The 23660-nt window shown below is 49.3% G+C and overlaps 2 protein-coding genes across 4 annotated transcripts in view; both read right to left on the bottom strand.

Moving 5' to 3' along the window:
• Positions 1-665: 665 nt before the first annotated feature.
• Positions 666-4401, bottom strand: mlnr (motilin receptor). The gene is made up of 2 exons (XM_035384386.1): positions 3075-4401; positions 666-1088 (listed from the first exon to the last, which is right to left on the bottom strand). The coding sequence occupies exons 1-2, from the start codon at positions 3787-3789 to the stop codon at positions 781-783; spliced, it is 1023 nt and encodes a 340-aa protein (XP_035240277.1). The 5' UTR covers positions 3790-4401; the 3' UTR covers positions 666-780.
• Positions 4402-8850: 4449 nt separating this feature from the next.
• The window catches only part of fndc3a (fibronectin type III domain containing 3A), a 73945-nt gene continuing 59135 nt past the window's right edge, over positions 8851-23660 (bottom strand). For 2 of the 3 annotated variants that reach the window (XM_035385514.1, XM_035385516.1), the window contains 9 exons: positions 23059-23234; positions 22338-22451; positions 21824-21973; positions 20652-20989; positions 19221-19433; positions 18356-18522; positions 17802-17926; positions 10628-11818; positions 8851-10482 (listed from right to left, as the gene is read on the bottom strand). In XM_035385514.1, coding sequence (XP_035241405.1) covers positions 11486-11818; positions 17802-17926; positions 18356-18522; positions 19221-19433; positions 20652-20989; positions 21824-21973; positions 22338-22451; positions 23059-23234 — 1616 coding nt within the window. In that variant the 3' untranslated portion in view covers positions 8851-10482; positions 10628-11485. The remainder of the gene's footprint in view (positions 10483-10627; positions 11819-17801; positions 17927-18355; positions 18523-19220; positions 19434-20651; positions 20990-21823; positions 21974-22337; positions 22452-23058; positions 23235-23660) is intronic. The other variant, XM_035385515.1, reaches the window with a different exon arrangement.

The following is a 23660-nucleotide window of genomic DNA, read 5'->3' on the forward strand; positions in this document are numbered from 1 at the left end:
TCCCTGCCTTAGTCCACAGAAGGAGGTCCGCACAGTTGGGGCTGTGAAATTGTGGAAAATCTCCAAGCTCCGTTGCACAAACAGTACCTGGGCGCTAACGCACACCGAACTGTTTTGTTCCTTTGTGTGAAAACATGCGCAGCCTTGTTCTGGGAAAGTGTTTTACGCACTGAGGGAGATTAATTAAGGCCAACGGCGCTGATGTCCAGGCACAAACATTATTCAGTGCCCCCACTTCCTCCACCTCTGGTTATAAAAGTAGAAGAAGAAAAAACGTATGCATTCCCCCTTGACCACTTCTGGCAACAGAGCTCACCACAGTAGAAAGATATTTAGATGGCTCTTTTCAACTCACAGCTAATGTACACGGATGTTTAGGCTGTTTCATATCAATCCAGTCATCTCTCTTAATTTACATTCCTTTTTTTAACGTTCCTTTTCCGCTCTCACCCACTTCAACTCCACCTCAGTCCAAAAAAAAAAAAACAAACAAAAAAAAAACTCTGTTGTTCTAAGCTCTTGTCATTCCAGGCCTGCCTGGCTCTTCCACCTCCTCAGTCACTCAAACGACCGCCCCCCCCCCCCCCCCCAACCCCCCCAACTCCCCCAACCCCCCCAACCCCCTCCAACCCCCCGCGTTTTCACCGGGTCCAAAAAAAAAAAAAAAAAAAAAAAAAAAGCCTTAACATACCGACCCGCTCCCTATCGGCCGCCCCCCTCCCTCTCCGGTCCCTCCGCGAACGCCGTAGCCCGCCGCCGCCCACCGTTCCGGCGGGCCTCTTACACCCCGGTGAGAGTCTCGTCGCAGGTGGGCAGGTCGTCTCGCCCGGACAGCTGCCGTTGGCTGGGCGCGTGCCGGTGGCGGTGCCGGCAGCAGAGGAAGAGGCGGCGGGCGGCGGCCCGGTACTTGCGGGACATGAGGTTGTAGAGGACGGGGTTGATGGAGGCGCTGAGGTAGAACAGCACCATGGAGGCCACGTTGAAGTTCTGGCTCAGCTTGGCGGTGGGGTAGTCGTCCACGTGGGTGAACAGGTTCCTGCCGATGTGGAAGGGCAGCCAGCAGATGGCGAAGGCGAGCACCACCACCGCTGGAGCCGTCGACCCGCGCGAGGAAGAGGACGACGAAGAAGGAGGAGAGGACAGAGCGGCGCACGGGAGGAGGGAGGAGCACAGAAAGGGGGATAAAAGAGGTGTAAAAATGGTGATGCGAGATAAAGGATTGTGTTCAGAAAAAAAATTTATCTACAAATAAATAAATAAAGGAGCTATTGTGTGTTAAGTGTGACCGATCAGGGTAAATAATTAATTAATTTAAATCTAGTTAAGGAAATGCACTGAAAAGAACTAATTGAAAAATCCTCATGGAACATTTCAGGATTTAAAAAATAAAAATAAATTCATTAACTGAATTTAAATACATTTCCCGAATTGACCTGAAGTGAAACTGAATTCACCCTAAAACTGTGAGGTCCCATGTTCCTCTATTCGGGATGAACAGGAAGGTCAGCACACTCAAGATTTGTGGGACTTCAAGAAAACGTTTGCGCAACCACTGGCTCGTGTTTTAAGCGCGTGCCCGCAAACCTCTGGGGTTTTTTATGACTTCATCTAGGATGATTTACCTTCAGTTCATCCATGCGGGCCCACTAGATCAGAACCGAAGCAGCCAGGAGTCTAGGGGCATACCACGTCCCATTAAGCCTGATTTACGAGCGTCCCTGATGACAATTTAATTTAGCCTGCGACAAATGCGAGCACAGTACACGCCGTGCCCGACAGTTTTGCCCGTGTTCTAAGCACCACGTCAGTGATTCATATTAATGTCATAATAGATACTGTGAATCAAATGTTTACATACAGCGGTTGAGCAAGGCTTTCGCGTCTCGCACGGCAACAATAATTATGAATTCTAAAACACGGAGGGATCAAAAATCCATCAGCGTGCCTATTCTAAAAGCTATCAATTTAATATTTGTCAGCAGGATATTAAAGCTTTCTATTACATATTTCTCAACAATGGCGAATCTGTGTTGAAACTAATGTGTATCACAGAAGATGAAGAGGGAAATAAATCTCTTTTTATTATTTTATTATGAGCATGCCATTTATTTTTTCTCCTTGCCGTGGAGAATACCGACAAGCCTTGAACGAAACCGAATTGAATTATTCATAGAGACTGGATTAAACTGAAAGGCATATTACTACTCAACAAGACTCATTCAAACATCAGCTCTATGAGCTGGGGTGTATATACATGCTGTATGAAGGAGAGAGGGAATTTCAAACACAACATAAAGCAGACCCCGGATACTAGCTCAGCTCTGGTGAGTGATAAATGAACCAAAAGCGTTCTGGAATTAGCAGAAGGAATCGGTCGCTCTTTTCGCCCCCAGTATAGCCACATTAATACCTATCTTGTCCCGGGTCTTGAGTGCTCTTTTCATGCGTGGTTTCCTGTTGTGGCTCAGAAACGCTGGCCATAACCGTACTGAGTGGGCATCCATCTGCTAATTACAGCCGGAGGAGTGGGGACACGGGCAAACCACAGAAATAAATAAACTTCTCAATTAGCTAACAACTCATTTAGGACTTGGGGATCCGTCCATAAGCGTGCACGCCAGGGATGTGGGTTGAAATCTATTTCAATTCAAGCAATTCCGGAAATGAATTGATATTCTTCAATTGGAAAAATATAAAAATAAAAACCCTCACAAAACATTGTTTGGCATGTTTCAACTCATGATCTGAGTTTCAGTTCATTTAAATGAATCGCGCTGAACAGAAATGCTAAAATCCTGGCTTGCACCACCAAATGAAGGTTTTCATGTGACACTCAATATCAAACGGCACCAAAATAGCTGTTATTAGGAGCAACAGCATAAGTCAGAGTTGCCCAGCTCTGTTCCTGGATATCCTGCAGGTTATCGCTCAAACCCAAACAAAGCACAGCTCATTCGACAGCTAGAAATCTCACTGAGCTGCTAATTAGTAGAACAGGTTCTCCAAACCGGGGTTGAAATGAAAACCTACAGAGCAGTAGGATCTCCCGGCGTGAGGGAACGGCCGAAACTCACCCAGGATTTTGACGGTCTGCCGGTGGGACTTCTCTCGCCCCACGGCGTTGGGCCCGCGCAGGTCGGCGCGGCTCCGCCACAGCTTGCGCCCGATGGAGCCGTAGAGGAAGAGCAGGCAGAACATGGGGCAGAAGAAGTAGGCGGTGGAGACCCAGATCATGGTGCGGAGGAGGCCCGAGGACACGGCGTAGGCTGTGTGCTTGCACTGGCGCGTGCTGTGGTCCGGGTGCGTGTCGTTCTCGTGCTCCACCCCCACCAGCACCAGCATGGGGGCGGCGGAGAGCAGGGCGAAGGCCCACAGCGCCAGGATCACGTACTTGACCCGCCGCTTGGTCACCACCACCTTGGCCTTGAGCGGGAAGCAGATGGCCAGGTAGCGCTCCATGCTGAGTGCGGTGATGTGCAGGATGGTGGCGTAGGTGCAGCCCTCGTTGATGTAGTGCGACAGGCGGCACACCAGCTCCCCGAACACCCAGGGCATGTACTTCCACAGCCGGTACAGGTCGAAGGGCAGGCTGAGGAAGATGACCAGGTCGGAGACGGCCATGCTGGACAGGTAGAGGTTGGTGGTGGTCTTCATGTCCTTGAAGCGCTGGATGATGAGGATGGTCATGGTGTTGCCGGTCACGCCCACTAGGAAGAGCAGGAGACAGACGATGGTGACGGGGATGAGGGTGGATTTGGGGAACAGGGAGTCGGGATGGTGGTCCTCCATGGTTCCTCTAGCCCTTGTTGGGGTCACTCTCAAGCCCGAATAAGGCAGGGGTTCGGGCGGGGGTGCGCCCCTTAAATCAGCAGAGGTTCAGACTGGCACCGACTCTCTGCACTGGGAATCTGTGCCAGAAGCGCGGTCAACGCAGGGTCTTCCTCAAAGTCCCCCGAGCGTCCTTGGGAACTGCGAGGTCTTATTCCAGATGTCCGGAAGCAGTGTGAGGGATGTCACAGCGCCGTCCTTCTCTCGTCTGCTCAGTAAAAAAAAAAAAACATCCGGGAAGTAAACTGACAAATTCAGAGACCAAGAGCTCCAAAAGCTTTGTTCAGTACCTCTCTCGTGTCTTGTCTCTCATTCTTTCATTCTCTCTCTCACTCTCTCTCTCTCTCTTTCTCTCTCTCTCTTTCTTTCTCAAAAGCTTCTTGTCCGTCCTGTGTCCTGTGCGCGCAGACGGGAAAAGTGAAGTAAACAGAGTTTGGGAAACCTGGTCCCCGTTGCTCCGGAGTCTGTGGTGGGGTGGTGTGAATAAACAGCTCCCTGGGGGGGGAGCGGCTGGCTGTTTGACAGGCGCTGTCAGGAGGCACACGGGCTGTCTGCCGGTGCTGTGCTCCGACTTCACCCACTACTTGGATCCTTAATCAAATCGGTGGCGATGGACGAGGGATAAGGAAAGGGAGGGAGGGAGGGAAAGAGGGAGGGAGGAGAGGAGGGGGAAACTGGTGTCGATTCCCTGCTCCTCTGAATGTGGTCTTTCCAAAGTCAGCTTGGTATACTGTGTGTTTTACATACATGTCGTTCAAATGGCACAGTTCACAATTTACTCCTTTGCCATTACCTTGACGCGTGCGTTTTTCGACATGTAACCTTATCCCTTAATCACGCCACTTAATTTCAGTGCAATGTTATTTGCGCAAAACACAGACTTCAATTACAAATATTAAAAAAAACTATACAACAAAGTAAAATAATAGCTGAATAACTTTTAATGGTTGATCTCAAAACGTTTGCTTTATTTTTTGTATTGGTGCAGACATGAACCTGCATTTGCCCCGCTGACTCGCTCTGTGGCAAGACTGCAATTTGACGCTTTTCACAGGCGATTCTGGACAAAAAAGCGCACCTTTATTTACTAGCCCTTTCTCTGCAGCCTCCTGCGCTCCACTGACTCCTTTCACTACGGGCGCTCGGGGAGCTCAGCCACACATTCAAAAGCAGGGTATTAACGCTGAGCCTCGATAAACATTTCTCATACATCCGCAAATACGCGCGCACAATGAAAAACGGTCGAGTAAATGGCTAAAGATAGGAAACAGAACATTTCCCAGATGTTTTGTCATGGAAATTGGCTAAATGCATTAGAAGAAAGAAAATAAGAGGAAGGGTATTAGGTTGGATGACAGCTGCGACAAAAAGAAAAAAAAGTGGCCCCACCGTTACCACTTTATTGACAGAAAAAAAAAAACCGAACGAGGAAACCGTATGTTCCATCTCTCGCAAGACGCATAGCCACCGAACTTTAAGTAAAATCCAAAAATAAGCGAACAGGAAATATTTTTACAGCTTTGACCAAAACTTTAATTATTTTAATAATAATAAAGAATACAATAAATAGGGATATGAAGATAACTAATGCCTTGGTTTCTGTAATTGTTTTCGCATTTCTGTCTATGTCTGTCGCTACGGAGTCTGAGGTTCCCTTCACTCGTCATGTAGGCCTACTTCTTTTGACGGAGTGCCTGCACGAGCGTGCTTATATTTGCATGACTGCGTTTATGTACGCCTTCATGTCGCTCCTGGTCCGTGGCTGACGTCACTGAGGTAACAGGACCGTCCCCTTTAGTTGTGAGAGAAGACAGATTCTATTTGTCCATGTCAGTGAGTCCTGCCCGCAGGAGAACCTGTTTTCAGTCTCTTTCATCAAGTGACCAAGTGCATGGCATCCTGTTAAATGTGTTGTTGAAATTGTTACTATTTATGCATTTGCAGACGCCCCAATCCAAGCTAAATAACTAGAAGTGTGGCTGCTTTGTTGCATATTTAAGACATAAAGCATCATATGGCCATAGGGCATATATACAGTATATATAGCCTATACAAACACACACACACACACACACACACACACACACACATACATATGTATATATATATTTATTTTTCTCGCCCGTTATATGCGAGAAAGGGGTGCACTCTAAAAGATAAAAATAAATAAGCTGAAGGGTACAAGTTGGTACAGTACCAATATGTTTACTGGAGGACTCAAATGTGTTTCTGGCGCACATATGATTACTCCCAATGTTATGAGCAGGGTCTCGGTCAGTAATCTTGGCGGGCCGCAGAGTCTGGTTTTTGTTTTTGCCATCATTCCAGCAACCAATTCAGACCCAAGAAACCAGGTGAGGAGAGTTAACTGTGCAATGGGCTGCTTTCATTTTCCTATCAAGTGCGGAATAACAACAAAAACCAGCAGACCCGGCGGCCCACCGGGACCGAGAATGAAGAGCACCGGGTCTAGGTGAAGGACGGGGTTCACCGTTAGGGCCTACGTTTCCGGAAGCCGGTGAGGCGGAAAGCAGAAGACGCAGCACGTCAGGCACAAAATGGCGGGCGGTCTTCCAGGGAGAGCAGACCATCCTGGCACACCGATATCTGAGCAGATACTGCACGCATCAGAGGGAGGGAAAAGAAAGGAAATGGGCGTTTTTTTTTTTTTATCAGCGTAGTGGCGATATGAAACCAGAGAGGGGCTCTGTGGGGCCCGGGGGACGTGGCACAGAGGGAATTGGGCCTCCCTCGCTTACGCCACCGATGCTAACCTGCTCTGAAAACCCAGTTAAGCCGACGCCGGTGGCACAACAATAAGCGTCCTCATTACCGTACCCATCCTCATAAACAGATTAAAGCCCCGCTTTTAAAAACCGTGAGCAGTGCCGTCCTGTCACGGAGCATCCCCGACAGACACGGGCGACAAAGACGGTTACTTTAACTCTCAAGATGCCGTTTAACAAATCCTGAGAACTTCCAGCAGAACGCGTGCTTCAGCGAAACGTGAGAATCGTATAAAATAAGTCCCCCCCCCCACCCCACCCCCATATTAATGAGAGCGGGTGTTTCTGGCAGGAATTTCCCTGGCCTCTGAAGCATTGAAGTGCTTCATATTAACTTCCCGGTTGCAGGACTGTTGGCCATCCCAGATAACCTGGTGTCTCCTACGAAGACACGGCACACTGCACTGCGTACGCGGCTACGCGCTGGGCTCGTGAATCGAGCCGTTAGCGCGTTTCTTTGGCCTCGCGTTAGAAACGCGCCGCATGAGCGCTCTCTGCCCGACGCAGCGCCCGTTTCAGGAGCGTGCCCATCCAACGGTCTGAGGAAACTTCCATGACCCATTTTGAGTCGGGGAAACTCAAACCGTTCATGCGTTCACTGCTCTTTCGCATTGCTTTGTTCTTAAACGTGTTTTCATTGTTCGACTAGTTCCATTTTAATTTTTTATTTAATTAATTTTTTTAAAGGTTTGAATACTCATTACATTTAAAAAAACTGTATTTGTTTTTACAGTGTATCGTGGTGTTCATCCCAGGCACAGTAATTACTGAAGGGTAACCAGTTAACAGATTTTTAAACTGAAACTTTTAATGTCCAAGGGAAGATTTACCCTCTCAATGCCACATAAAAAAAAAAAAAATGATTTGCAACCATGGGTGTTTTAATTAATTTAGTTTACACATATTTGTCATTTATTGATCTTATATACATCCTTTAGCGATTTAGAATATTCACTCATATTGGTCTTAAACACTCACTGGCCTGGAGCTATAGCTCATAATTCATGTGGATTGATTTCTGTTCTATTGCATTGTAAGCCTTTCTCAGCAAGTGTGTCTCGTACAGGGACAGACTGTAATGTACATTTCTCATGAAGCCCTTGGAAATGTTTCCCACTGCACGTCTCAGTAGAGGGTCCAGAGAGGCTATGCGGTATGACATTTGAGTTTAACCCTGTTCTCTCTTCCACCACAGTGGATGCCAGGCATAGAAGTTCCACAGGATACATTGGGAAGGGAGTTCAGTTCCAGTTAAATGTTGACAAACTGCCTCCAAATACATTGCCTGCTCCTTACACTTTTGCAGGATGCATTGCTTTCATTTGGTAGACACTTACTATTCGATTCTCTTGCTCTGGGTATGTGTATTCATGTACAGCATGGGTTAAAACCCATAAAACTCGAAGTACTGGGATACTGACACAATTTTTTGTTGTTTTGGCTCCGTACTCCAGCAGTGGATTTGAAATAACAGTGACTATGAGGATAAACCCTTAAGGGATTAGTCCCTTCCTAATTCACAACAGAAGCTGACAAATATCTGATGAGAATTCTCATAACCACAGCGCGATAACAGATAGAGAAAAACGCTGAAACAAGAACCACCTACAGTTGAAAAATGGGGAGGATTTGGTAGGACACCAAATAGAGGACATAACACAGAAACAAATAGAGCAACTTCATTCATAGAAATGAACCATGCTAAAAGTTACTCTAACATGAACCTGACACTTTTTGGCCCTGAAAAACTGCTTGGTTGCTTGTTTGGGGTCATTGTCCTACTACAAGGTGAAGCACTGTCACACACACACACACACACACACAGATCTGAATGTAAACACCCCCACATTAAAGCTGAGAGTCTGCATTTTAACCGCATGTTAAATTTCAAATTTCAAAGCCATCAAAACAACAGACATTGTGTCACTGTCCCAATACTTTTTCATTTAACTGTATGTATGTTTGTAAAGTCTGTAAGTATTCACATTTTTGAATCAATACTACAGACTACAACCACCTTGGCAGAGGTGCAAACCTCATGTTTAGTCCACTTAACTACATCCGCACAAAAGAGCTGCTCCAAAAAATAAGTATTTTTTCCTCCCTAGTTACAAAGCACTAAACCTGCTAAAAAAGAAGACAACGCTGGGTTGACTTTGTTTCTCATCCAAGCAAGGCGCATGAACTGGCACGGCAAAGCGGAAACCAAGCACGCAATAAAGCCACATCAGCCATATAAGAATTATAGATCTTTTATTGTGCATGGATCCTTCGGTAGATATCATGGCTATAGAGTTACACTTTAGATACATCTTTACGAGATTATACATTTTTTCATTACGAAGTCTTACATCTCTTACAGTTTTGATTTTTTCTTTTTTTTTTTGGAATGTAAAGTGTATGAGGTAACTGCAAACATTAAAATTACATAAATATGGTCTGTTTTTTTGTATTTTATTTTATTTTTTTTCCAGCTCTTTATCCACCCGACAGACAGCAGTGAGCTGTCATAGCAGGAGACTCAAATGGCACAAGTTGAAATTACATTTAAATCGCTATCAAAAATAGGAATTTGAGTTTACTATGACAAAGAGAAGCCATTTGCAGAAGATTGGATAGACCAAAAACATTTTAATCCTTTCCCAACACATCTTACAGTACAAGGTACCGGTGTATGTTTTCTTTTTTTTTTAATCTTTTTTTTTTTTTACGGTTGCAATAGCAATAAACAAATCTGTCCGCAGCCAAACACAACACTAAACCATACCCGCCAGAATGCTAAACTGATCACTGGCTGTTTGCAATCCATGACAAAGACTTCACATTGAAAAAAAGGAGGCAATATCTGAATTTACAGGAAGTACATGTATAGTAAACACATTTCAGAAAATGGTAACCGCTGTTTGCTTTTCACAATTCACAAGTTTTTATTTCATGTTGTATTTATTCTGGATAGAATCAACTTAAATTATATTTCCTTACCGTAAAAAAATATAGATTTTACACATAACCCCCCGAAACAAAACTAAATTAAAACAGAAAAAGAATATGGATTTCTAAAAGTAAAATACTTTCATTATGGAAAAGTGTCAATTAAATGAATACACAAAACGAAGCACAAAACGATTATCGCTAAAAGAAAAAGAACACCACAAAATCGAGTGCTTTCTAAAAACTAAAAACAAACGCAAAACAAAACACATAGAAAAACTACTAATCACTTGTTTTGAATCATGAAGGTTTTTGAAACGATCTGTTTATTTATTTATTTTTTTTGAAAAGTATTATCTTTTTCCAACAGATGAGATTTGGTGGCGCTACAATCTTAAAAAACGCACAACACACACTTAGAGATTGCATGACCTGACAAAATGTTCAATCAAACGTTTCACATGAACAACATGCATTCACTCATTTTTCTCTTTAAGGTGCAAACTTAGTGACTCACAGGGAGACGACTGTAAGCGTACATTTCATCTTTGTGCTGAACACGATATTTCAAAGCAAAGAAGCTACATGATGAATTTTAAAATAAGCTATAACTATTTTCATTGTTTATAATTTAGTTTAATTTATTTTCTATCCCCTAGAGTAACTCCGCAAAATACCTTGATTGAAACGGTCCATGTGTCTATACTATACAAAAATATACTAAAATGTTTTCCTTCAGTCATTTTTGCATCCTCTCACATTATGAACTCGTAAAAGGTTGGAAAGTGCTAAACATGTGTTCTATAATACTAAGGAGAAGTTTTGCTGATTTTTCTATTTAACATTTTCAGATATAGAGAGAAATTCTCTCCCTTTAATTGAGTGTTAATTGAGAAGATCCAGGCTACACAGTCACTGGCACACCTGGCCAGCTTACCTGTGCAGGTAGAAACCTGGCCAGCTTACCTGTGCAGGTAGAAACCTGGCCAGCTTACCTGTGCAGGTACACACCTGGCCAGCTTACCTGTGCAGGTACACACCTGGCCAGCTTACCTGTGCAGGTACACACCTGGCCAGCTTACCTGTGCAGGTACACACCTGGTCAGCTTACCTGTGCAGGTAGAAACCTGGCCACCTTACCTGTGCAGGTACACACCTGGCCAGCTTACCTGTGCACCTGCACACCGGGGTGCAACAGTTTCCCAGGAAACCAAAGCTGGCAACATTGGGCTCTGGGTCTCAATGTAGTATGTTAAATATCTCACAAAAAAAGAAAAAAAAAAGACCACAGAAACCAAAATATTACTTTTTTTGTTCTTTTTTTGGGACAGGAAATCAAACTTAGAACTGTTCCTTAACAAACTTTAACAAATAAAATTAAAACCTAAATAAAAGGAAGGCTAAGTTCATACATTTATATGGTCGACAAAACCATCTGTAGTATTACGTATAAATCTACATGTATATATAGAGATAACCTGAATTTGTGTTTCATTTTTAGTCTTTCTTTTACAAAGAAAGGAAATTCATTTTTTAGAGAACTACCAGCCACCAGTGGGGAGCATAGGAGTCCCCCCACACACAGAGGAAGTGATGTAATAGAATGTAGCACAATCTCTGCCACATTCCAAGCCAATCCCGCGTGGGTAAGAAACACAAGGCCATGTGCAAGAAGAGAACAGAGGAGGAATATGTGGAGTGAGGAATAAAAAAGAAAGGAAGAACGAGAGGAGGGCGAGACAGAGGGCAGAAAAAAAGGAGAAAGGGAGAAAGCGCTGGAAAGGGGTGGTTTTTCGAGCAGGGCCCTGTGTTTTGAAGGTGTGGTCGAGCGGCGTTCACGCCCCAGTGCCGCCAGCGCCGGGTACCTCTGCTAACTCCCTCCAGCCCGTTAGCGGGACGCTCCGCGCGCGTGACTGACGGGCGGGCGGCCGGGCGGGGGCTCACTGGATGACGAAGTACTGGATGACGAAGGCGATGAGGATGGAGATGACGGCGAAGAGGAGCAGGATGAGGGCGGCGCACTGCTCGTCCGTCAGGCTGCGCCGGGCCCAGCCCGCCTCGGCCCCGCCCCCCCGGGGCCCCGCCCCGGCCGTGGCTCCGCCCCCGGGCCCCGCCGCCTCCACGCGCTGGGGCGAGAGGGTGACGGTGGCGCTGTAGGGGCCCGTCAGGTCGGGGGGCGTTTGGCACTGGCGGATGGCGCACACTCTGAAGCGGTGGTCGCAGTTGGGCTGCAGACCCGGCACCTGGTGGGACGTGGCTGGGCCCTTATACACCTGGGGGCGGGGGGGGATCAAGGGATGAGGGTAAAAGTGAAGGAGGGAGAAAAAGAGAGAAGAAAGCTATTCATAATGCTGATCCATCACAAAGGCACTAACCAGGTTTGGTTCTGTGACATCACTGTGGGCTGACCCCGTACTGTGTAGCGGTAAACAGCGGTACTCAGAGAGCCACAGAGCCCTAACCCGACCAAACAGAGCAGATCATCACACAGTTAACTTACCTCACCTTGTTTCTCGGGAGCTGAATTGGTTGCCAATTTCAATGTAAAAACGCAAACCATCAAGTGTTAAACATAATCCTAGCACGCATACAGTCAGGTATAAAAATGGCTGTAATTATGGTTACCATGGCTGCCAGAGGAGATCACAGTGACCTGAACGTGAAAGAGGGGGTGATTGTTGGTGTTCTTTCGGTGGGAGCAAGACAGCTCACACGCTGATGATTCACGGCGTGTGAGGTGGCATACTTTCTTAACAGAATATTCTGAAATAACTGTCCAAAGTTCCAGAAAAATACTGACGTTCTGGAATGACTTCTACAGCGTCGTGTTCCGCCTGCGTCTGCTAAGCTCGAGCTGTTCCACTCATACCCCTCTAGTCGGATGCCATGAGTTAGTGGCCACACATTACGCAGCTCCATACTGCCACTTCACTGACGTCTTTTACACACTACCACCACGTTATTTCAGCCAATCAGAACTCGAGAAGCACCTGGGGACGTTCGCAGTCTTGTTACGTGAAAATTGAAAATTGAAGGACGGCTTAAGACTCTGTTGCATTTCAGCAAGGGAGCAAAACCAGTGATGTCCAAACGATGACGGCTTGAGAGCTGCTGGCAAAAGCGTTAAAAGTTCAAAAGCAGGAAAGACCGGGCGACCGTCCCAAGCGGAACACGTTTACGTTTCGGTTCTGGAGGCTCGCAGACCGTGTTCAGACGGTCGCGCGCGCGCCCCAACACACAGCGGTAGCGCTGATGAACCGCGTTCCCGTACGGCGGGATGGCGCACTGCGCTATATTTACGCGGCCTTCTCCGCGGGGCCCCCGCTCACCCGCGGCCGCGCCGCCAGCCCACCTTCCCGCCACCACAGCTGGTGTGTTTTTCCGCGCGGGAAAGTGCCGTGCGCCGCCCGGGGCGAGGGGGGACAGCCGCGACCTCGCCGATTAATTACAGGGCCCCCCGTCTGCTGATGTCACGCAGAGACCAAAAGGGGCGGAGTTTCCAGCGGCCTCTGGCAGCTTCTGCTGTTTCTCAGAGGCATAAACATATCCACAAATTTGTACAAGTTTAAAAAAAATTATTTTTTATTTTTATGCTTTTCTTTTCTGCTGACGGGAGATTAATTTAATCAGTATTGGAGGCAGGCAGGGCCAGTGTTTGGCCAGTGTTTGTGTCTCAGTCAGGTGAAAGGAGGATTAGCGAGAGGTGTGAAACGTGCTAGCGGTAGCGAAGGCCCACAACGAGGTGTGACTGCAAAATGGAACACAGCCCTGTTTCCCCTGGCAACCCACTGAGTTTGGACAAACAACAGAGCGCCAATCTGCAGATGCACGAGGGGCGAGAGAGAGAGAGAGAGAAAGCGCGAGAGCGAGAGCAAGATGGGGTGGACAGAACAGGTGGACGAGAACAGAGGGAGAGAAAGATGACAGAAGAGAAGCCGGGAGGAGAGGGGGTGAGATAGGGAAAGAGCAAAGGGAGAGAAAGGGAGGAGTGAGAAAGTAAGAGAGACACCAAGAGACTAAGAGGGAAGGAAGAAGGGAGAAAGAGAGAATGAGAAACAGATGGACAACGCAGTGAGACCTGCAGTAAATCTTGGGCTGGTTGGTGCCACAGGAGCTAAAAGAGCATGAGAACACTGAAGGAAGGGGTGACCACGGAAACGCCAAATGGACTCAGAGGGGCAGGCGCAAATGCAAAAACATCTCCCACTGTAGCCACCCCCCCCATCCACCGACATACACTTCCGAAAAACAGCTAGCTGTAGCGCTCAGGCGTAGCCACGCTGATGTCTGTACGAGGGAGAGAGACAGACAGCAGCGACGTTTCCTTGTGTGTGACAGCAAGAGGAGTGTGCCTGGCCTGGTCTGGCCTGGCCTGGTCTGGCCTGGCCTGGCATAGTCTGGCCTGGCCTAGTCTGGCCTGGTCTGGCCTGGTCTGGCCTGGTCTGGCCTGGTCTGGCATAGTCTGGCACTCGATTCCTTTTCCGAGGCGTGACGTTAGCACGCCGGTTGCCACAGAACACAGAGCAGGGGAGCCTGCATGAAATCCCCCAGTGATGAGAGCTTCAGTGCCAGAGCCCTGATGCAGAGACAGAGCAGGGCATCCAACACACCGACAGGCACAGCCCAAAGGCCCTAACCCACAACAGGACACAAGACTGTACCATCAATGCCATCCATCCAACACACCGACAGGCACAGCCCAAAGGCCCTAACCCACAACAGGACACAAGACTGTACCATCAATGCCATCCATCCAACACACCGACAGGCACAGCCCAAAGGCCCCAACCCACAACAGGACACAAGACTGTACATCGATGCCATCCATTCAACACAGCGACGGGCACAGCCCAAAGGCCCCAACCCGCAACAGGACACAAGACTGCACATCGATGCCATCCATTCAACACACAACGGTACACACACTCGCCTTACAACAACACAATGAACCGTGGGCATGACCCTGTATAAACACCAGTCATGTATGGAATATTAGTCAGGTAAAAATAATACTGTTGGTCATGGTGCTGAATAAGGTAGGAGCAGTAGGCCTAACCATTTAATTGGCCAAACTCAGGGCCTAAGCTCGCTGGTTTAGGAGCTTTGGCAGCATTTATTAGCTCAAAATCCAAGATCAAGAGGAAGGAAGTTTAAGCGAGAACATACAGAGTTCCACGAGAGCAAGGGATGAATTTGAATGTGTGCAAATACGCTCTTACCGAGAACGGCACATTTGTGCGAGAGCAGAGTGTATTTGAGCGCGTGCGGGTGCAGCTGTGTGCGACAGCAGGGTAAATTTGAGGGCGCGCATATATTTTTGCATGAGAAAAAAAAGAATTGTGCTTTTCTGGCATTTAATTACTCTGCTCTCGACAGCTGCCAGAAAAATAACACCATACAGTGCCTCTGAACTGCCAGGGCGGCAGTGCGGTGCAGCGGTTAGGGAACCGGGTCTGTGCCTCCAAAGCAGTGCGTTTGATTCCCAGGTGAGGCTCTGACATTTTGCCCTTGAGCACGGTGCTTAACCTGGATCATAATCCCACCGGATTACGCCCAGCTGCATAGCTGGACTCCGTGTACAGGAATGCAAGCTGTGTGAGTCTCTGAGGATAAGAGCGTTCGGCTGCATGCCTGCAATGAAACGCAATGTGACCTGAACGTTCAACACAAACTCCAACGCTCAGCGAGAGAAATATGAGCTGAGAAACTGAGGGCAATGTAACTCCGTCCCGAAGGAAATCTGCTCTCCGCTCACTGCACCCGACTCCGAGCAACACGTTTTACACCCGTGTTACCACCACCATCTCCTCAACAACCTTACGGCTAAAATCCAGATAACAAGAGCTCTGAGGTGTGAATCACTTCAGTTCATTACTGAAAAGTGTGCTGTTAGACTGATTTCTTTTTATTGTCCTTTTCCACAAATCTTGTGTAAAACAAAAGGCCACATTGCATAAAAATACATTAAAATATACACAAAAAATAGAACATAAATTTGAAAAATACCAGCTCAACAATAAACACGACAGTTAACAGACAAGCTGAAGATGTACAGGCGTGTACAGATGTACAGCATTGCAGCTGTACAGCTGTGTGCACCTACCTCCTTGGACCTGAACATACATATCAGTGTCCAAAGCACAGGGCTTTTCCCCTTCATGTCATTTAATGTGTTTCATATGAATGTGCTCTCACACACACACACACACACACACACACACACACACACATACACACATACACACATACACGCGCGCGCGTGCTCAAACACACACGCAGACACATGCACGTACGCACATTAAACCACAGGCCTTATCTGCGTTATTGCATCGAGAGCCTGTTGGGAAGGGGGGTGGGGGGGGGTGGAATTATTTATTCCCAGAGTGCGCCTGGGGGGGCCCTGTCACCCCATTGCTAGGAGACGGCGGGCTCTAACCCGATTGAGCGGGGGGCGCGCTGAAGCGTATGCAAATCGGTGGTCATACGTCTGGGGCCCCCTCATCGGGTCTGAGCGCCGCGATGGGGGGACATTACCGTCACCGCGCCGAGCGGAACGCCCCCGCCCCGCGCCATTATTCCAGGAAGCGCCTTCGAACCCGCGCCGTTACTCCACCTTAAACTCAATAAGACCGCAGGAGAGCACACGCAGCCCACCTGGGGCTCTGCATCCCCCCCCCCCCCCCCCAGGCTGACGGATGAGTCACAGCACAGGGTGGGGTGGGGTGGGGGGGGGGGGGGGGTCAAACAGCAGACTGCATATTCACACCGGGATAACATTTACCTACCCTCACACTACAACATCTACACAAGTAACACTTTCAGCTAAACACAGGTAGGGATACACTGACTAATTAACCAAGACAGCTAAAGGATAACTGTAGAGATTCGTCCCCCCCCCCCCCCCATTCCAATGTAAATGGCCGTTCTACGTGAGGCAGAATGAGATTTGGGGTGGGAGGGGGCAGGCGCCAACTGCAGCAGCTGTGAGATGAGGAACTGGCCAATCAGAGCCAGGCTATGGAGGAAGCAGATGAATGTAACAGTGCTACGGTAATGAGCTACGGCTGCTTATTGTATTAAACACGAATAAGTAATGTTATTATTATCGCTGTCGTGGCATAAAGCTCACGCACACCGTGTCCCTCTGAGATGCACTTAAAGACGTTTTTAATCTACCGGTTTTCACACGGTGTAAAATGATTAGACTGAAGTATTCATTTATGGCGCTGCTGGTGTGATGTCCCGCCCACACCACCCTCACCTCAGCCATCATGTGACCCTGCTGTTCTTCTGCACATCTGTGAACCCCTTGGAGCTGCAGGGGGAGGCAAATTAATAAAAGGTGCGACACCGCGTAGCGCCAGCTGTCACAGCCCCGCCCACTTCCCGCCACACAGCCGGCGGCTGACTCATCCGGGCCTGGCTGTAAATATTTTGACCGACGGCGGGCGGCTTTGCTGATTCCATTACGGGATTTTAAGACCCGAGCGCAGCGGGGAAAGGATCCAGAGCGCAGCGGGTGCAAAGCCAGCCTGCTGCACAGGAGCAGCTGCGTCAGTGCTGCTGCTGCACGGGTGGTACTGCGTGAGTGCTGCTGCTGCACGGGTGGTACTGCGTGAGTGCTGCTGCTGCTGCACGGGTGGTACTGCGCCTGCCGCCACCATCCTCTAGACTGAGGGACCGGAGGATTTTAATCACCCTCAAAAAAGCACCTCCTGGTTTCCTTTTCTCCCAGGTAACTAACTGAGAAATTAGCGCTACTGATTGGCCAGACCGTCTTCACACCTGACTGCCGGGGAAAGGGAGGGTGGAAAAGCAGCAGTTCTCAGCCCTCGAGGACCGTGATTTGAGGAAGGGGGCAGTACAGGACACTCAGCGCTGACTACATTCTAAAAAATCCCTTCCTTCAAGACCCAACCAATGCAAAGCCCGTCCTCTTTCCATGAGAGGTTCAAGGCAACCATGGAACCCCTTCAACCGTCCTCTCCCTCAGGCAGCCTGGTCCAGCCTTACCCATGGAGAGCCACAGGAGTCACAGAACCTTCATACTCAACCAATGTACAAGTGAAGAACCACCACACCATGAGAGCTTCTACAGTTGGTTTCACTTCATCTTTGCCAATATCAAACCAAACAAAAGAGGTGGGCCAGGCACTGTATTCATAAAGCCTCTGTGCTGAGCTGCGATCAGCGCTCCTTCTCTCAGACTCTTTATGAATACAGAACCTGGTCTAGGCAATGAGCAAGGACGGATACCTGTTTGAAGTCAGAGTTTCCCATCATGCACTGCAGAATGTAGATGATGGGGTCTCCCTTCATCGGCGGCATGGGCTCCCAGCTCACCTCACAGGCGTGGTCATCCAGCCGCTCGATTCTGGGAGCTGGGGGGGGGACACACGGGGGGGGGGCTTATTATACATTACAGGCCAAAGAAGTGTACTGTTCATAAAAACATAAGAGGTGTGGGCTTTTGTGTGTATGGGCAAAGAAACAAATATGCAGGATCATTGTTATTCAGTTACTGCATGTTGACTATATTCAATAATTTCCATGTGAATTTTTCAATAGTAAACGTACAGCATCACTGAAGTTTGGAGGCCATAGATTGGCTGTAGTTTCCACTGCTTTTAAAACACACCCACACAGTGTGTGCGGCTGAAAGGGGTGGCTAGAGGGATGGAGGTATATTACGGAAGGGTGTTAGAGGAACCACACCTTTGAGTGGTGCAGGGGGAGAGAGGAGGGTGTGGATGGAGGGAGGGATAGAGGGATATAGAAAGATGAGAGAGAGGAGTGCAGAGGGCTCGTACCTTTGAGCGGCGCGGGGGGGGAGAGGGGGGTGGTGAAAGTGTAAAGGGGGGAGAAGGGCCCCTCCCCCGCTTCGTTAAAGGCCTGGATGCGGAAGGTGTAAGAGGTAGACTCTGAAAGCCTCTGGACTTTGTGAGTGTGGCATGGTCCTCTGTATAAGGATATAAACCTGAAGGATGACACACAGAGAGAGACCAGAGAAAGAGAGATAAATGACTTCTGAAACTTCAATACCCATAATGTAGCTCTTCACCGTTTATCACCTACATAGGTGCTCTCTTTGACCGGGCCAGTTCTTAACTCTTCTCTTTGAGGAAGAGGCTGTAACTAATCCTGACAAGAGTGCAGAGAGTCTAGCCCACAGCTATTTATGGATTCCCCACTGAACACGGGCTTTCCTAACATTCGTGAAAACACAATAACATCTTTTTCAGTTGCCATTTACTGAGGGTCAAGCAAGGCAGACACAGGACCTGCATTCGCACCTCACATTTGTGTGTGTGAGACACAACTTTCACTTCAATACGTAAAGAGCTGGTTTCACAGATTAAGCTCAGTTCTGCACTAAACTGAGTTTGGATGAACATATTTTTTACTGCAAAGGTAAATAAATGTAATAAATAGTTTCATTTAATTGGTTAAACTATACTTTTTATTTACCATTTCACTGCTGGCCTTGTTACTCAGTTTAACATTAGCCAGCTTGCTAACGGTACCTGCTGCCACAGTCACTGAGTGGACAGAGGTAGCAAGTCATGGTGCGTGGCTCCAAACTCTGCGTTGCAGTTTGGTCCGGCAGGTACCGGACGTATGTGAACCCGGCGCCATAGCGGTACCAAAACTGCCACCGCCGTTCCCCTCTCTCACCTCCCGAGCTTGTCCTCCATCTGGAGGTGGTACTGGAGCGAGTCGGAGGGCGTGGCCTTCGCCGGCCCCTCCCCCCACTTCAGCCGCAGGGTCTGGTGGCTGAAGACGGTGCACTCCAGGCGGGGCGGCTGCGGGGGGAGGGGCTTCGTCTTCAGCTTGAGGGTGTGGCTAAACGGCCCCGCCCCCAGGCTGTTCAGCGCCTGGATTCGTATCCTGTCGAGAGAGGAGGCGGAGAGAGGGCGGATTCAGAATTCTGACATCATAGGGGAGGCGACGGGAAAACAAGGAATAATTTACACTCCAACTGCCGACAGATGGAGAGGTTCCATAACACCCCCGGGATATTCAGGGACTGATAATCAGTATTTCCTGATTAATCGGGGAGAATCACATCCCTGGAAAAACCCTGAAATAGCACTGATCTCAGGTCCCTCGCAGCTGCACTGCTGGACTGAGTGGATCTCAGCTGTCACTGTGTGTGCACTCACATTACATATTTAAATGTGGGCATTTAAGCAGACGCTCTGATCCAGAGCTTACATTCCTTTCCATTCAGTCCTTCAATACAGCTGGATATTTCACCAAAGGATTCCATTGCGGACTGTATATCTCATGTAGTTGTGAGGATGGTGTGTGTGTGCGTGTGTGTGTGTGTGTGCAGTGAGGATGGGGTGTGTGTATATCTCACCTGTAGCTGGTGTCAGGCTGCAGATGGCCGATGCGTGTGTGTGTGTGTGTGTATATCTCACCTGTAGCTGGTGTCAGGCTGCAGATGGCCGATGCGTGTGTGTGTGTATATCTCACCTGTAGCTGGTGTCAGGCTGCAGATGGCGGATGCGTGTGTGTGCGCGTGTGTGTGTGTGTGTGTGTATATCTCTCACCTGTAGCTGGTGTCAGGCTGCAGATGGCCGATGCGTGTGTGTGTGTGTGTGTGTGTATCTCTCACCTGTAGCTGGTGTCAGGCTGCAGATGGCGGATGTGTGTGTGTGTGTGTGTGTATCTCACCTGTAGCTGGTGTCAGGCTGCAGATGGCCGATGCGTGTGTGTGTGTGTGTGTGTGTGTGTGTGTGTGTGTGTGTATATCTCACCTGTAGCTGGTGTCAGGCTGCAGACGGCGGGTGTGTGTGTGTGTGTGTGTGTGTGTATATCTCACCTGTAGCTGGTGTCAGGCTGCAGATGGCGGATGTGTGTGTGTGTGTGTGTGTGTGTATATCTCACCTGTAGCTGGTGTCAGGCTGCAGATGGCCGATGCGTGTGTGTGTGTGTGTGTGTATCTCACCTGTAGCTGGTGTCAGGCTGCAGATGGCGGGTGTGTGTGTGTGTGCAGTGAGGATGGGGTGCGTGTGTGTGTGTGTATATCTCACCTGTAGCTGGTGTCAGGCTGCAGATGGCCGATGCGTGTGTGTGTGTGTGTGTGTGTGTGTATCTCACCTGTAGCTGGTGTCAGGCTGCAGATGGCGGATGACGTGGCGGGTGACGGGTCCCACAGAGATGGGCTGCCGCTCCCCCAGGTCTATCAGGTAGGCGGTGATCTCCGCCCCGTTGTCGCAGGGGGGGTCCCAGCGCAGGCCCAGGCAGGACGAGGGGCACAGGGGGCCCAGTCCCTCGCCTTCCTCCTCCTCCTCCTCCTCGTCCTCCTCTTCCTCCTGCAGGTCGCTCCACTCCACCTCCTTCAGGGCCTGGACGCTGCTGACGGCCGCAGGCACAGAGCAGGGAGTCTGGCACAGCGTGACCTCACTGAAAGGCCCCGCCCCCGCCACGTTCACCGCCTGCACACAGAGTAACGCGCTTAGTGTGTACCACACACTGTTCAACACACTGAGTATATACCACACACAGTTTAACACACTCAGTATGTACCACACACAGTTTAACACGCTCAGTATGTACCACACACAGTTTAACACGCTCAGTATGTACCACACACAGTTTAACACGCTCAGTATGTACCACACACAGTTTAACACGCTCAGTATGTACCACACACAGTTTAACACGCTCAGTATGTACCTCACACTGTTTAACACGCTCAGTATGTACCTCACACTGTTTAACACGCTCAGTATGTACCACACACAGTTTAACACGCTCAGTATGTACCACACACAGTTTAACACACTCAATATATACCACACCCGGTATATACCACTAGCAAAGTTACCACCGTGAAACACTAAGATTGCGGGTGAAGCTATGTGCGTTGTGACACCCCTAAGTTTGCGGGTGAAGCTGTGTGCGTTGTGACACCCCTAAGTTTGCGGGTGAAGCTGTGTGCGTTGTGACACCCCTAAGATTGCGGGTGAAGTTGTGTGTGTTGTGACACCCCTAAGATTGTGGGTGAAGCTGTGTGCGTTGTGACACCCCTAAGATTGCGGGTGAAGCTGTGTGCGTTGTGACACACTAAGATTGTGGGTGAAGCTGTGTGTGTTGTGACACACTAAGATTGCGGGTGAAGCTGTGTGCGTTGTGACACCCCTAAGATTGCGGGTGAAGCTGTGTGCGTTGTGACACCCCTAAGTTTGCGGGTGAAGCTGTGTGCGTTGTGACACCCCTAAGATTGCAGGTGGAGTTGTGGGCGTTGCCGGGCGTCGGCCTCTGCTCACCTGCACCCTGCAGAAGTAGATGGTCGCCGGGTTCAGGCCCTTCATCTCGTGGCTCAGCCCCGCCCCCGCGTAGCACACCTGCATGCTGCCCTCGGCCGCGCCCCACTCCAGCCGGAACTCCGTCACCTGCGCGCCGTTACTGAGCGGGCTCTGTCGCCGGGAGACAGCGGCAGGTCAGCGTTCCGGAAGGCCGGGAAACTCGCTAACCAAACTTAAATCACGAGGCCAAGGAAAGTTCCCTTTTCGGCCGTAACCTAAATTTATTTAGCTGCTAGTGACAGAAGGCTGTTTCGACAATCTAAAAACACCAAACTATCTTTTTTTTCTTTTCCTCCGCTCAGGGCAAAAAAAAAAATTAATTTGTGAAATGCTGGCCTGGTTTAGAAACATAATCTATTTCTCCAGGATCAGTTGACTTGGATTTGAGGTCTGTAATCTGTAACTGGGTTTTCCTTTCTTTTTTTAAAAATCCCGTTGTTTTGGCCCACGCTGAGAAGACGGCGGAAAATCTCACCTCCCAGCTCACCACCACGCAGGTGGGGGACTTGCAGGCCACATGGGGGGCCCTGCACGGCTCAGGGGCCCCGGGGCCGGTGGTGACCTCACTGCGCTCCGAGAAGGGCCCGTACTGAGGGAACCGCACAGAAGGCACAGATCAGCACCGCGAAACCCCGAATCGTACCAAAACCTGTCATTACCACTTCTTAATTAATTAGGTCCATTTCATTACGGTAATCTCAAAGTCCGATCTTATCGGAAACGGGCTGGCTGGTGTGGACGCAGTTTCCTGTTTCAGCCCAGCACTAAGACACCAGATTCACCTCATCGAGGGCCTGATCGAAGACCGTGATTGGTTGATTAGCAGAATTAGGTGTTGTGGTGCTGGGCTAAGCGGGGAAAGCCAGGGCGTGGCAGGGTATGGCAGAACAGGGCGGCGCAGGATGGGGCGGGGCAGAACAGGGTGGGCGGGGCAAAACAGGATGGGGCGGGGTGTGGCAGGGCAGAACAGGGCAGGACAAGGTAGAGCAGAACAGGGTGGGGTGAGGCTGGGCATAGCAGGGCAGGGCAGGGTGTGACAGGGTAGGGCAGAACGAGGCGGGGCGGGGCAGGGTGTGACAGGGTAGAGCAGAACGAGGCGGGGCAGGGCGGGGTGTGACAGGGTGGGGCAGAACGAGGCGGGGCAGAACGAGGCGGGCGGGGCAGGACAGGCCGGGGCGGGGCAGGCAGGCTCTCACCCCGGCTTTGTTGGCCGCACGCAGGCGGAAGCTGTAGCTCTTCCCCGGGAGCAGACTGCTGACGGTGCAGTCCAGCTCCGCGCCCTGGTACACCTCCCTGTGCTCCTCCCCCTGCGCCTCCGTCACCTCCAGGGTGTAGCAGGACACCGCGCAGCCTCCGTCCACCAGGGGGGGCCCTAGGACACATGCAGTGCAGGGCATCACACACTCAGCTCATTCACAGCCCACAGTGTAAACATGCAGGCACCAAACTGGTTTACAAGCACACTGAGGTAAGGCAGATTCAGATAACATTTAGAGACTACAATGAGGCATTGTCAACTCTAGTCTAGAGCAGTGTTCCTGGAGGGCCCAATCGTACTCAACACACACAGAAGTTAAATGAATTGGCTTTTGCTGACTGTACACCTCAGCGAAAAGAGAAAGAAGCCTTTACATGAACTTTTGAAGGCGGCGTACGTGTTTAAATTCTGTTTTTACCAAGAAGCGTGTGGTTTATTCACCTACGCCAACCCACCCGCTCTTTTGTAACACCTTTTTTTCTACCGTCTCAACAAAAGAAGAGTTTGCATTTGTACTACTTCCTCTGTACTTCTAAGTGT

This window comes from Anguilla anguilla, chromosome 12 (assembly GCF_013347855.1).
Source record: "Anguilla anguilla isolate fAngAng1 chromosome 12, fAngAng1.pri, whole genome shotgun sequence".
NCBI classification, from domain to species: domain Eukaryota; kingdom Metazoa; phylum Chordata; class Actinopteri; order Anguilliformes; family Anguillidae; genus Anguilla; species Anguilla anguilla.